This window comes from Elephas maximus, chromosome X, assembly GCF_024166365.1.
Source record: "Elephas maximus indicus isolate mEleMax1 chromosome X, mEleMax1 primary haplotype, whole genome shotgun sequence".
NCBI classification, from domain to species: Eukaryota; Metazoa; Chordata; class Mammalia; order Proboscidea; family Elephantidae; genus Elephas; species Elephas maximus.
In genome coordinates this window covers 46,433,343-46,446,519 of record NC_064846.1, presented here as the reverse complement: position 1 = coordinate 46,446,519, position 13,177 = coordinate 46,433,343, and the positions used below count along the sequence as shown (strand labels likewise).

General features: G+C 40.3%; 1 protein-coding gene across 6 annotated transcripts in view; it reads left to right on the top strand.

The window, feature by feature from the left end:
* The window catches only part of PAK3 (p21 (RAC1) activated kinase 3), a 297,238-nt gene that overhangs the window by 197,680 nt on the left and 86,381 nt on the right, over window positions 1-13,177 (top strand). For all 6 annotated transcript variants that reach the window (XM_049872069.1, XM_049872068.1, XM_049872067.1 and 3 more), the window contains one exon: window positions 10,566-10,767. In XM_049872069.1, the coding sequence (XP_049728026.1) occupies window positions 10,593-10,767 (175 nt within the window). In that variant the 5' untranslated portion in view covers window positions 10,566-10,592. The remainder of the gene's footprint in view (window positions 1-10,565; window positions 10,768-13,177) is intronic.

Sequence of the window (13,177 nt, the reverse complement as noted above, 5' to 3'; positions counted from 1 at the left end):
TCCTGTGCCTACCTGGGTTGCATTACAATGTGTTTCTATTGTATGTATGCATGTGTGCCTGCCTCACTAGACTGTGAGCTCTTTGAAGACAGAGACTGGTCCTTATTCATCTGTCTTTGTGTAGCGCCTATACCTGGCACAATACTTGGTACATAGTAGTCACTCAGCACATGTTTCCTGAATGAATGTGGGTGGCATGGGGACAGAAGACAAGGCAGTGATATTCTTTGGAACAATAGTAAACACTTTCCTTACATATGGTAGTATGGTTACTGGCATCGATTTCTCATACAATAGGATAAACCAAAACACCAAACCTGTCAAGTCGATTCTGACTCACAGTGACCGTGTAGGATAAAAAATAGGATAGCATCAGTAAATAGAGCCTTGCCCTCTGTTGAAGTCCTGGAGCCCCACCTTTTTTTTTTTAAGCACTCTTCATTTGGCAATGCGTATACCCTTATTATATTTTTGTCTGTATACTTTATATACATTTCATATATAATGTGTGGCCAGAGATAAAACCCACTACTTGAGTGTAGAATCTCACTCAGGGCTGGATACTTATTTATCTCTTTACTCCCAACACCTAGCATAGTGCCTGGCACATAAGTTTAATAAATATTTTTTGTTTGACTAAATAAATGCAGGCACAGATGGGTTGTTTAAGGGGCCTCCTTGATAGATCTTATTCTTGGAGTTACCGTCTGATTCCTCAAATGGTAGTAGGTCTCTGTTTTGGTCTCAAGAGTCTTTGAAATGTACGTCAATCAGAAATCAACAAGAAGAAAGCACATAATTGGTTTATTTTTCTGTGAAAAGCAATGTTAGAATGTCTTTTCTTTCTCCTCTTTATGCAGCTGTGTAACCAATAGAACCTCATTTTTAATGTGTGCAGAAGAGTATAGGGCATGCCTAGGAGGCCTGCTAAAGGCCACAGAACCAGCTGGTGGCGGGCCTGACATGATTATGAGTGCTGTGACATAGGGAATTCATCAGAATCAATCTCAAAGGAGAACGAAGACTAAGATGAACATTGTTTAATGCAGAGTTATAGAGTTATGTATTTTTATTATAAACTCCCAGCTTTCCTCCCCCATTCTTTCCAAATTATTTGTCAAGATGTGTTCTAGGCCACAGTACAGGCTCCACAGGAATAATTTGGGAACTGCTGACTGATTGACCCTCAGGCCTGCTGACTCCCAGCCACTTGCCCCAAACTTGGCTTATGCTTTGTCAGCAATTTTCCTTCTAGTCTACCAAATCTTCCTTCCTTCAAGGTGAGGGCTGGACCCTGTGACCTCAGGCTGGTGGCTTCTCAGGGCCACAGAAAGACTTAGGCGTGTGTGTATGGCATACTGGGGAAACAAAGCTCTAGTGTGAACCAATGATGAGCCTTATCTTATATGAGTGGACAGTTATGGTTGCAACCAGGTAGTCGAGTAATGGACAGCTAGGGCAATAAACTACTTGGTGGATCCAACAACTTACAAGTGGTATCAGGCACGGGGAGGCCAAAAGGCTCAATTGTGAGGTCATCCTTCAGATCAGGCTTTTGGTTTATAGAGAAAATAATTTGGGTGGACAAGGATAATTTCTCAGACCTGTGGCCAATTTTCTTTAAGGGAGAACATTTGTCTTTGGTGGGGGTAGAAGGTGGAGAATTCGTATAACTAAGGCCATGGCCAGCTGAATGTTTGTTTCTTACCATTTGTGAGGTGGGATATCTGGCAAATGGGTCTTGTCATGTCTCATTCTTCCTTCAGTACTTGAGGGAAGCCAATTAATATAGATGGTATTTCCCCTTAATCATAGCCCCCAAATAAAATGGTGAGACACATGCTCAGCATGTAAACAGGTCAAGGGGCAAAAGCTTGAGGAAGTGTTGCTACATTTTATGCCAGCTCAAATTCTTTGGCCTCTTGTTCTGGCAAGAGGTCACTTATTTGGTAAAATGTGAGTTTGCTAAGTTGATGCAGGCTCTTAGTTTGGAAATAATACCAGGTCTTAGTTGCCCCCATATAGCTCTCCTCTTCAGACGTGCAATAGGCACCTTCCCTGAGAAAATGGATTTGGGTACAGAGAAATTGGGAGTAGATGAAGGGTCTAGGGCGATGAGCTACCACACATGCTGGCTGAAAAGCAATGCCCAGGAATCTGCTCAGATGGTGTACAGAAAACCCTAGCAAATTTGGGAAATGAACTTCTCAGCTTGAATTTGAGGAAATGCGTGGGTATTTCACTGGGGTGGATCAGGGAAAAGGGTATAATTATCATTCATGCATAGTAACAGGGAGCAGCTAGAACTCCAGAGACTTAAGACATTGATTTGTCGTATTGGCTCAACTGTGCTGTTAGTCCGCATCTAATTTGTTTCACCTGAATGCTTCCAAGAATACTGCATTCTCGATTGTGAGAACTAGGAGATGTTTTATTACTAGGTTTTACTCCACTTTTCTTTTTCTCATCCATTTCTTTGAGGCGTCTTTTAGGATAATCCCTTCTATTTTTATGCTTAAAAATATTTCTACCTTTGTTCCTTATGCATTTTATTTTGTCTTAGACGTGTCAACATTGGAAATGAAAAACTGAAACCTGTAATAATGCACCAGTTTGCAAATATAAACACACATTAGATAATCATTAGCATTTTCTTGGCAGTTTTGGCTCCTGAAGCATACACAATGAACAGTAAAGTATGGTGCTGCATACATTTAGAAGCTTAAAGAAGTCACTTGAAAAAGAACTATGTGTCCCTCATAGTATATGCAGTGTATGAAGTCTGGATGCTGGGGTGTGCCTATCGATTTCCTGATTTGCAACCTGACAGTGAAATTTGCACCTCTAATATGCTGGCTTATTGGACATGTCAAGTTCCTGTTGAAAACAATGAAGTTACTCATAAAGATCCAAGTAAAGAACAGGACTGCCGCAGAACTGACCTCATTTGCTTGTATGCGTGTGAGAGAACATGACTGTCCTCTGTGTAAGTGTGCCTGTATGTATGTCAATGGTGAGCTATCTTTTGCAGGATCTAAGATTGAAACTAGGCAACTGTAAAAAGAGCTAGTGCCTCCCTTGCTCGTCCTACTGCTTTAGAGAATCTCCTGCCTAACAAGTAGCTCAGCTCCTCCTGATCAAATGATCCTGGAAATGGCTTCCCTCCACTGCACACTGTAATGGTATCTCCCAGGCAAGTTTCTCTGAAACAGCACACCCTTGTCTCTGATAGCAGAGTTCCCTTGGTGAGTGCCCCAGAACAGGCAAGCTCCAAAACAGGACCGTCTAAGAATTGGTACAACTGGCCAGAGAAACCTGTTGGAGTTCTGTCAGTAAATCACCTAGCCTTGGGTCTTTGGATGGGAAAAGCAATTGAAATCAGTAAGTACCAGCCTGAAGTAGATTGATATGAAAAAGCTGGAAATATTGTACGACTATTTTGGGAGGATAAGAGTGTATATATGAAGTGCGTGTGTGTGTTTGTGGGTTTTCTGGGGTACACACTGTGTTGGTGTAGTGGGAGTGGAATTAGAAGAGTTTAAAAGTTTAAGGGAATGTGGATTCTAGCCTAGGTTCTTTCACTTGTTTTGTGACCCCGGGAAAGTCACTGAACCTCTATGGTTTAAAGTTCCTCATGTGGAAAATGGGGATGGTGCTCCCTTCTTGACAATATTGGTGGCAGGCTCAAGTAAGAGTAAGACATGAAAGGTCCTTGGACATTACAAATGTATATATTAAAAAGGGAGGTGCTGATGATCATATGGTAGCTGTCTTCTACATGATAGCCAGTTGCTTGGCAGATGAGCCAGTACCAATATTTTCAAACATGCCTTCTTGGCTCAAGCCTGCTATGAGTAAGCATTCAGGCTTATGCAACATTATGAAAAACTTATAGCTACAGCAAATGCATAAAACATATAGAGTTCCACTTCATTACCTTGCACATGTATTTAATGCCTACTAGGAACAAGAGTAGAGCCCTGATGGTGCAGTAGTTAAGAGTTCGGCTGCCAAACAAAAAGTTGACAGTTTGACTCCACCAGCCACTCCTTGGAAACCACATGGGGCAGTTCTGCTCTGTCCTGTAGGGTCACTATGAGTCAGAATTGACTCAATGGCAACAGGTTTGGCATCGAGTTAAAAATAAGGCACTGCACTGGACGGTATGAAGGGCATATTCTTATAATATGTTCTCCTCAAGGAGCCCATGCTCTAGTGAGGGGAATGGCATGTATAATAACTACATTCAGTGTGAGAAAAGATGACGAAAATGCTACATTGGGCCCATCTGCTGGACATAACTCGGTGGCTGCACTGCTCCTTCTACCCTGTTTGGAAGTGGCACTGGGGTTTCAGAGCTGCAAGGAGACCCAAACCTGGCTGCTGCTTCTTCCCTGTGAAAGACGAATGTTCTTTCTCTCCATTTTGACATTTTAGCATATTATGGGAATCAATGTTTGAAAAGCCACTAGAAATCTTCAGATGTAAGTTGCTGTAGAAATGCAAAGCAATGTGTAATATTTCTTTCAGATCATAAAACATGCACTCCTTTGTGGAAAGTTAGATGATTTTTCTCTTCTTCTCGTTCTCCTTCTTCTATTAAAAACAGTGTACTACATCCTCTTACATTGTCAGTCATAAGTATCTGAGCCAGTTGGTCCCGTTGCTAATAATGAGGCCAAGATAAGTGGGTTTAGTGTTAACATAGGCCAGTTAGCAAAGCATAATTTGTTTCCTAGGCACAGCCTATACCTGGAGGTTTAGCTAGCTGTCTTGAAAATGTATGCTTTTTGTTTCAAGGGAGCCCAGGAAAGAGCCAGCAGCTAACTCTTGGATCACTTTTCTTGCCACCGAAGTAAAATTCAGTGTGCACATCACTCTGCTAGTAAAAGCAATATCCTCATCCTATACAGTGAACAGTCCAGTGTTGATATCATTGTCTATGGAGCCATTGGTTGACTATAAGATTGTATTTACCTACTACCATGAAATCTGGAAGCTGCCATTAAAAATTCAATTGTCTGAACTGTAGAACTAACTCTCGTTTTAAAGATTTCCGAAATTCTAGCACTTTGAAACTCTCTCATGTATTGTTATGTGTTTTAATACAGTGAGAGTTTGTTTTACTTTTTTGAGACCCTGAAGTCCATCTTCTTTCATATGGTGCTGATGTCAGCTTGTTGTTGTAGGACTGTTACCTCATGTGGTCAGGGCTTCTTGCAACTCTATTCTTCATGTAAATGTCTCAGAAACATTAGGAAGTTCACCATGGAAATTTCTCCTAGGCTATATCTCAGTCCTGTGTTAGATCTTCTAGCTTGATGTGAAAAGGGTATTAAGCTGAATATTCGTGTGCTCACCAGTTTGTAAGAATAGCGTTGTATGGCAGTAGTTTTGGAGCTTTACCTCTGGGTTTACTAGATCGTGGCTGTGCGTCTGCTGGCCTGGGCTTTTGTTTTTGTAAGAAGGGCAGTATTAGTTTGGTTTCATTGGGGAAAATATGCAAATAAACAGTTATTTAGATTTTGAAAGCAGATGGAATAATACAGACATGTCAGTTGTTTCGGTATGTTTATATGATGACATCAGATCTGATGAGAGTATTTGTTTATTTCAATTGCTTGTGACTTAATGGATAGCCTTGCAAGTTGTAGGACCAGTATTTCTGGATTCTTACCCTTCATGCACCTGGTTAGACTGCTTGTGGCAGATGGGCACATTTGGCATTTTTGGTCGCATCCGATTCAACATGTATGACATAGTATGCACTGTTTACCTTGACTTCGGTATCCATGAAAGTTGGTGGCTTTTTTTTTTTTTTCCATCCTACTGAACATTCCCTGAGTGTCTAGTTTGGCACTGCATGGACTGAGAGAGAATTCATGTTGGAGAATAAGAGAATAATGGTAATTGTTATACTGCCCAATCATTTCATCTAAAGTTGCTATGCTTCTTGATAATAGTTTTTCTCTAAGACTCTTTGTGTTACAGCTTTATGTCAAAAGACAAGACAGTGAAGGGCTGTGTGTGCACGGGTGTCTGTGTGTGTGTGAGAGAGAGAGGGAGGGAGAGAAGAAAAAGGAGGAAGAGGGGGAGATAATCTTTCCTAGTGCTCTGAAAAAGGTATGTTCAGGTTCCTTACTTATAATGAATCAAGAGGCTTATTTTGATTGTTGATGAATTTCAATTATCATTACAGAGCACTGATAAACTAAGTCCCAAGGGCTGGAGCAAAAATATACACCATCAGCAGAAACCATTTGAATTCTCGCTGAAAAGCCCTAGTGGTCAAGTGCGAAACCAATTTGTGGACAGATATAAACTGTTTCTGGTTGTCCATTAAAGTTGGCTGGGTCTCCACAATGCTAAGAGCCAAGGTCTAAAAGTGAAATGAATGGCCTGTGGCTAGATCCATCCAGTGTGCCACTCACTTGCAAGTTTCCGTCCTGTTGCAAAAGTGAACGAGAACAGTTAAACTTTAAAGATAAACATTTTTTTTTTAACTGGGGTTCCTAGAGAATAATGGTGCTTTTGTACAATTCTTGAAATAGATCCTTCAGCCGCCCCAAACAAAATAGTCTCTTTCAAGACCTTGGAAATAATGACGTCATAGGTAGATAGAACCAGCAGTCCATTAATAGTATCCTTTGTAGAAAGCTGTCTCAGGGGAGGACCCAGCTTAGTTAATTGGCATTGTTTACAAACATAACATAATAGTCTCCTTTTTCCTTCATTTGAGCAATAGTAGGAAAAACCTCCCACTTGAGAAACATACGTTAACAGCAAGGCTTCTTTCTAGGTCCATGAGCTTTCTCCACTGGTCTCCTCGAAGTGTGACTTAACTTTCCTTGGAATATGCCAACGTTTTTCGTTTGTTTTGAAGATGGATTAAAGATAACAACACCTCCTACACTACTATTTTGTAACTAAATTAGAATTATCTGGAATCATTAGAAGAAGATGAAGAGTTATTAATTGTGCTTTTTAAAGGGTAGTGGAGAACTGAAGTAATATCAGGATTGTTTAAACAAAACCAAATCTGAAATGCCTACGTAAACAGAGTGATTGGTTCAGGCCAAATATCCCAGATAGTTGCTTTCTCTGTTTCATGATCCTGGTGTGGAACTGGACATTGATCCTTCAGTTTTCATTTCCATTTCTGCAAAAGTTTTATTCATGCTGCTCTCAGTGTCCCCTGATGAGTTGAATGGAATTGAAACAATTTCAAGTTTGGTGACCAGTAGAAAGCTGTGCCATATAAGCTGGATCCTTTGCAGAATGTCTGCAAGAGGGACCACAGCAATTGTGTGTTGTTGAAATGTTGATCAGCAATCTAGTGCAGTATAGGAGATTATGGTTTGAGTTTCATATCCCGAGTAGTCCTTTCTTCCCAACCCAAAAAATACCTGGTCAAATCAGGCAGCCTGAAAAGAAGCAAAGACATCTAGATTCTGGTCAGAGAGAGTAATTAGCAACAAAAAAAGCCACTCTAATGTTTAAAACCCATTGCCATCGAGTCAATTCCAACTCCTAGTGACCCTACAGAACAGGGTAGAACTGCCCCCATAGGGTTTCCAAGGCTGTAATGTCTACAGAAGGAGACTGCCACATCTTTGTCACTCTGAGTGGCTAATGGGTTTGAACCACCCATCTTTTGGTTAGCAGCTGAGCAATTTAACCACTGCGCCACCAGGGCTCCCTACTCTGATGTTAAAAACCAAAACCAAATCTGATGCCTTCAAGTCAATTCCGACTCATAAGGACCCTATAGGACAGAATAGTTTCCCCATAGGGTTTCCAAGGAGCATCTGGTGGATTCGAACTGCTGACCTTCTGGTTAGCAACCAAGCTCTTAACCACTGTGCCACCAGGGCTCCTATTTATCAAGAACAAAGGAGCATAGTATTTTCAGTTATGTAGGCGCACTAGCAACTTGACTGGTCCAGATTCTTACTTGCCTTATTATGGAAGATCAACTCTGTTTATCATTTTAAAGAGGCTATGCTTATTTCTCTGAAATCTGTCATCTAAATTTAAGTAGAATGTAATTAGAAAATATCTATCACTCAGAAAGTAGTGGCTTTCTTCCCCTGTGAGATACACTTTTTAAAAGTCTGTCTGCTAGGTATTTCTTTGCAATAACTTAAAAATATTATTATTTTTACCAAGCTAGGTTTTGTGTTGCTGAGACTGACATGATGATCATCTCATAATCCGGCCAGTATTTTTGAACCCAGAAAAGAGAGAGAGAAAAAAAAAAAAAGGCAAAGCCATAATGCCTTGTTTCTGGTGGCAAATTCTTCTTAGTGACTACATTTAAACCACGAACCTGCCAAATACAGAATAATGCCACTGGTGAAGTCAGTCTTTTAAACTCACTTCTCTTCTTGGAGAAATAGTGAACTTAGAAGGACCAACAATCAAAATGCAAAGGAGAATTGTAGACCCGTTAGCACTGGTTTCATATTCTAGTTAAAATATTTACTAGTACCGGTAGTATCTATGACTATACTTTATCCTTGACATCACAGTTACCTTTTCATTTTATTTTGTTCTGTAGTTTCATCTATAAAGGAAAATGTGAGGCTTATCAAATTGTTGTCACAGGCAACAAGACCTTCATTAATGAGTAGTTTCACTAGCATGATTACTGAACAAATACAGAATTTGGTCTTAATTCGTTAAAATAATGAGATGCATGAAACGTAGGCAAAGGCAAAGAGATCTCTTGTCCAAATCAAGATAGTTGGCAGTCACAGGTGCAGATGAAGAACATATTAAGAGCCCTGGTGGTGCAGTGGTTAAAGACCTACAGCTGCTAACCAAAAGGTCGGTGGTTCGAATCCACCTGGCATTCCTTGGAAACCCTATGAGGCAGTTTTACTCTGTCTATAGGGTAACTATGAGTTGGAATCGATTTGATGGCAACTTTTTTTTTTATTCTTGAGTACTGATAGGCTGAATACATTTGACAGAATTTAGAATATAATAATTTTTTTAAAATTCTCAACATAACATGATGTAACCTAGAGTTCAATGCGGAAATGAATGAATACATTACAGCCACTAAAGGGCTAAAAAAATTATGATAGATTATTTCTCATTATAGCAGTTAATTAAAAAAAAAAAGAACATTGCTCTCAAGTTGGACCAGCTCTTAACCATTGCACCACCAGGGCTCCAGCAGTTAATGAAGAGGCCTCTATTTTTGTTGTTGTTGTACTTAGGTTTGTTATAGTAAATGTTGGAATAAAGTGATAGTTCTTGGAGAGTTTGGAGAGTTCTTATGCTGCTATATTAATGCCAGATAATAGTAAGAGCTTGATTAAGAGCTTGGCTGCTAACCAAAAGTTCAGCAGTTTGGATCTACCAGCTGCTCCTTGTAAATCAACGCAAGGGCAATTTTTTTTTAAGATAGTACATTTACAAAGATTTTGTTGGCAATGGGGTTTGATTTTCCTTGTATTCAAACTAGGGGTTCACTGGGAAGGTACTTACAGCACATGACTTGCATTGGCAAGTGTCAGGGCCCTAATAGAAGGACTTGCGTTAGACTAGGAAAGCACCTGGAAACGGGAGCATTGCCTTGGAAAGTCCATGCTTTTCTAGTTCACTTTACCCTCTGAGTGGAATGAAACGCGTATGGACTCAGCCCTAGGCACAAGATACTAAAGAATAATGAAATTAAGAGCAAATAAGTTGTTAAAACTTTGCTATTCCTGTCAACTCTCTTGTTGCTCCCTCTTCCATGATATAAAATATGACAGGGACAGGTTTTGGTGTCTCCTCAGGAAGTGAACCTCTCCTCTGAAGTCCTCTTTGCTTATGAAGATATTTGGCCCACCGTTATCTTCTACATGCATGGGAGAAGATGGGACATCATTTCATTTAAGACTCTCTGACTGTTCCAAAACTGCCAGATTTACTGGATTGCTTCTCAGTGCATTCCCATAAAAGAGTAGGGTGCATTTTATAAATCAAGCACACACGTAAGATACAGACCCCAAAAGCAACCCAATGTTAAAGTGACTAACAGGGCATAGTTGTGGGCCATTAAAAATTGGCAGCCAAATCTGTATCAATTTCAAACTAAGGTTGTTCTACCTCACAGTGATGGCCATTAGGATAGAATTTTTAAAGAAAAAAGATTGTAAATTGTTCGTGAAAAGACTGAGTAAACAGCAGAGAATAGAGAATTTCATTGTGGGAAAAGCAAGGGTCCTTATGCCCTATAAGGTCGCTATAGGGTTGCTATGAGTTGGAATCGACTGCATGGCAATGGGTTTGGTTTATGGGGGGTTTTATGTGTTTGTGAATACATATCAAAAAGCCGTGCATTATTGTCTTCACTTTCCTCTTTTGGAAATTGCATGCTTGGTCTTTGGGAGGCAACTCCCTTTCCCCCAGGAAGGCAACACCTCAAAATTATCAGCACAAAACTGGAGACGATTTGAGACCAATATTTTGTTTCTAAGATGCTAGAAGTCCCACATGTCCACAAGATTTTATTTATTTATTTTTTTAGACTTCTTTCTTAACTCCTGTTTTCTCCTGCTTTTCTTTAGGAGCTGTGAATTCTGTTGTAACTGAAAATGTCTGACGGCCTGGATAATGAAGAGAAACCCCCAGCTCCCCCACTGAGGATGAATAGTAACAACCGGGATTCTTCAGCACTCAACCACAGCTCCAAACCACTTCCCATGGCCCCTGAAGAGAAGAATAAGAAAGCCAGGCTTCGCTCTATCTTCCCAGGAGGAGGGGATAAAAGTAAAGTATCAGTGACCGGGCATTGAAAAGGGGCTAGTTTATTCTTTCATTGTCTCTTTCTTGGGTAGTCTTTTCTTGAACGTTGGCTATTCAGGGCCTGCCTGCCCTGACCTTTACATCTACATCTTCAGAGGTTGCATTTTGTCAGAGGATACTGTTTGATTGACTTACCGTGGGCTTACAGAAAATATACTTATGCTGTGTTTGCTTTTTACATAAAACTGGATTTGTAGCATTCAGCATAGGGAAATCATAGCAACGATACTGTCTTGAATATACAAACAGTGACTTTCTTTCTGATAACTTAGAGTAGAATTTATCGTAATCCATTCCTAACTGCAAGTTGTCCTTTTTGGAAATTTGGGTATAGGTGGATTTACTTCTGTATACCTTTTCAGCAACTGTGAAAATTTTGAATTGCGTATATGGGAGTTAGTCCGAGTTGCCACAGTATTGTCTGACTCTATCCCGAGGTGGGAAGAAACTTCTTGAGTCATTTGCTTCTTCTCTTTTTCTTCTGCCAGTTGTCTCCTAGATAATCAGCCCCATTTGCACTGACTATCACAACGATATATTATCATTTATCTTTGTGTTATTTATACTACCATTTGGTGTTTAAATGTCATATGCTAACACTGTGTGATGCTGAGGGATGTAAAATTTCTAGTGAGTAATTGTTAAGTTGCATTAGTTATCACAAAGCTGAAACATGGCTTCCATAGATGTGACTCTTGAGGCAGACGAGTGTGAAGCAAGTACAAAGACACCACAGCAGGTTGCCAAAAGGGCAAGAAGGGTGATGTCTTTAGAAGACAAAAGGGACATTATTGATCAAGGTAAAACCAAAAGTTTTGTGGGGCGCTTATATGGTGTTAATGAATCCACAGCCCGTTCAGTAAAGAAAGCTGAAAATGCTGCTAGGGCCAGTGTTGCCTCTTGTACACCGACGTCGCCTAAAAGATGCGTCACCCCTCGTAATCCTAAGATGGAGAAGATGGAAATGATGTTAAACCTCTGGATTGAAGATAAGCAAAAGAATAATGAAACACTTTCCAAGCAGGGGATCTGTGACCAAACAAGAGGACTTGCTGATGACCCGGCTTCAGGTCCTGAAGAGGATCTAGAAAAAAATTTTTCTGGAAGCAAGGGGTGGTTTGAGAAATATAAATATCGCTGTGACCTGGGGACCAAGTCTTACGTGGCAGTGGTGCCGAAGAAGGAACCAGTAGATTGTTCAGCTCCTGCACTGTATCCTCCAGAACTGCAGGAAGTGATTAATGAAGGGCATTATGAACGTGAACAAATCTTCAGTGCTGTTGAGACTGCCATGCTTTGGAAGCCTTTGAATAATCCCACTTGCCCTTTTGAAGAGCAGGAGCCAACGGATGCTGACATGAGGTCAGCAAAAACAGAGAGGCTGACGCTTCTGTTTTGTGCCAGTACTTCAGGTGATCTCATAGTGAAACCATTGCTGCTATACAGAAACCTTTGCCCAAATCCTCTCAGGGGGAAAAACCGAGCCAAGTTTCCAGTATACTGGCGTGCAAACAGAAAAGCCTGGATGACTCCTCCTCTCCTTAAGGAATGGTTTGAACAGTGCTTTCTTGTGGAAGTTCAAGACTACTTAAAAGAAAAAAATCTTGAATTCAACGTCCTGCTGATGCTTCACAGTCCTTTTGGTGCCTCAGATACATTTGCCAATGTGCATCCTAATGTTAAGGTTATCTTTATAAGCAGCTGCACGTCTCAGATTCTTCAGCCCTTAGATCAGTGTTTGATCCGTCCATTCAAGAAGACTTATGCTAAACTAATGTATAACTTTGTTGTACAAAAGCTTACAAAGGTTCCTCTGTCTGAAGATCCTAGTGCATGGGATTCCTACACCATCACTAATGCCATATTCTTAATAAAAGAGGCATTAGATAGTTTAACCAAGCCCATCATTAATGAAGCCTGGGAGAAGATTTGGCTAGATATGGCACAGTATCTTTCAGCAGTCCCTCTCAAAGACAACGAATCTTTGGATCAAGAAGAGCCTAAGGATGAGGATGAATGTTTGGTGCAGGAGCAATCATTGGCTAAAGTTGAATCTGAATCTTTTGACACCGATTCAAATGATGTGATGCTGATAGAGGATGAGCCTCAGGAATTTTCCAATACCCCAGAAGTGATTATCATAAGTGATGATGAAGATAATTAGCAGGCTCTGGGACTGGAGACAAATACAACTAGAACTACCAGGAGCAAAATTCTAGAACAAGATCAAAGCCTCCCCAAGAAAGTAATGAAATCAAAACCTTTGCATGTCACATCTTATCTGTTCAAACTTTGAATGATTTAGTAGATGTCTATAAAAAGATACTATGATGCCTTCAAAGAAAGAAAAATCACATTGTACAGAAACCATCTT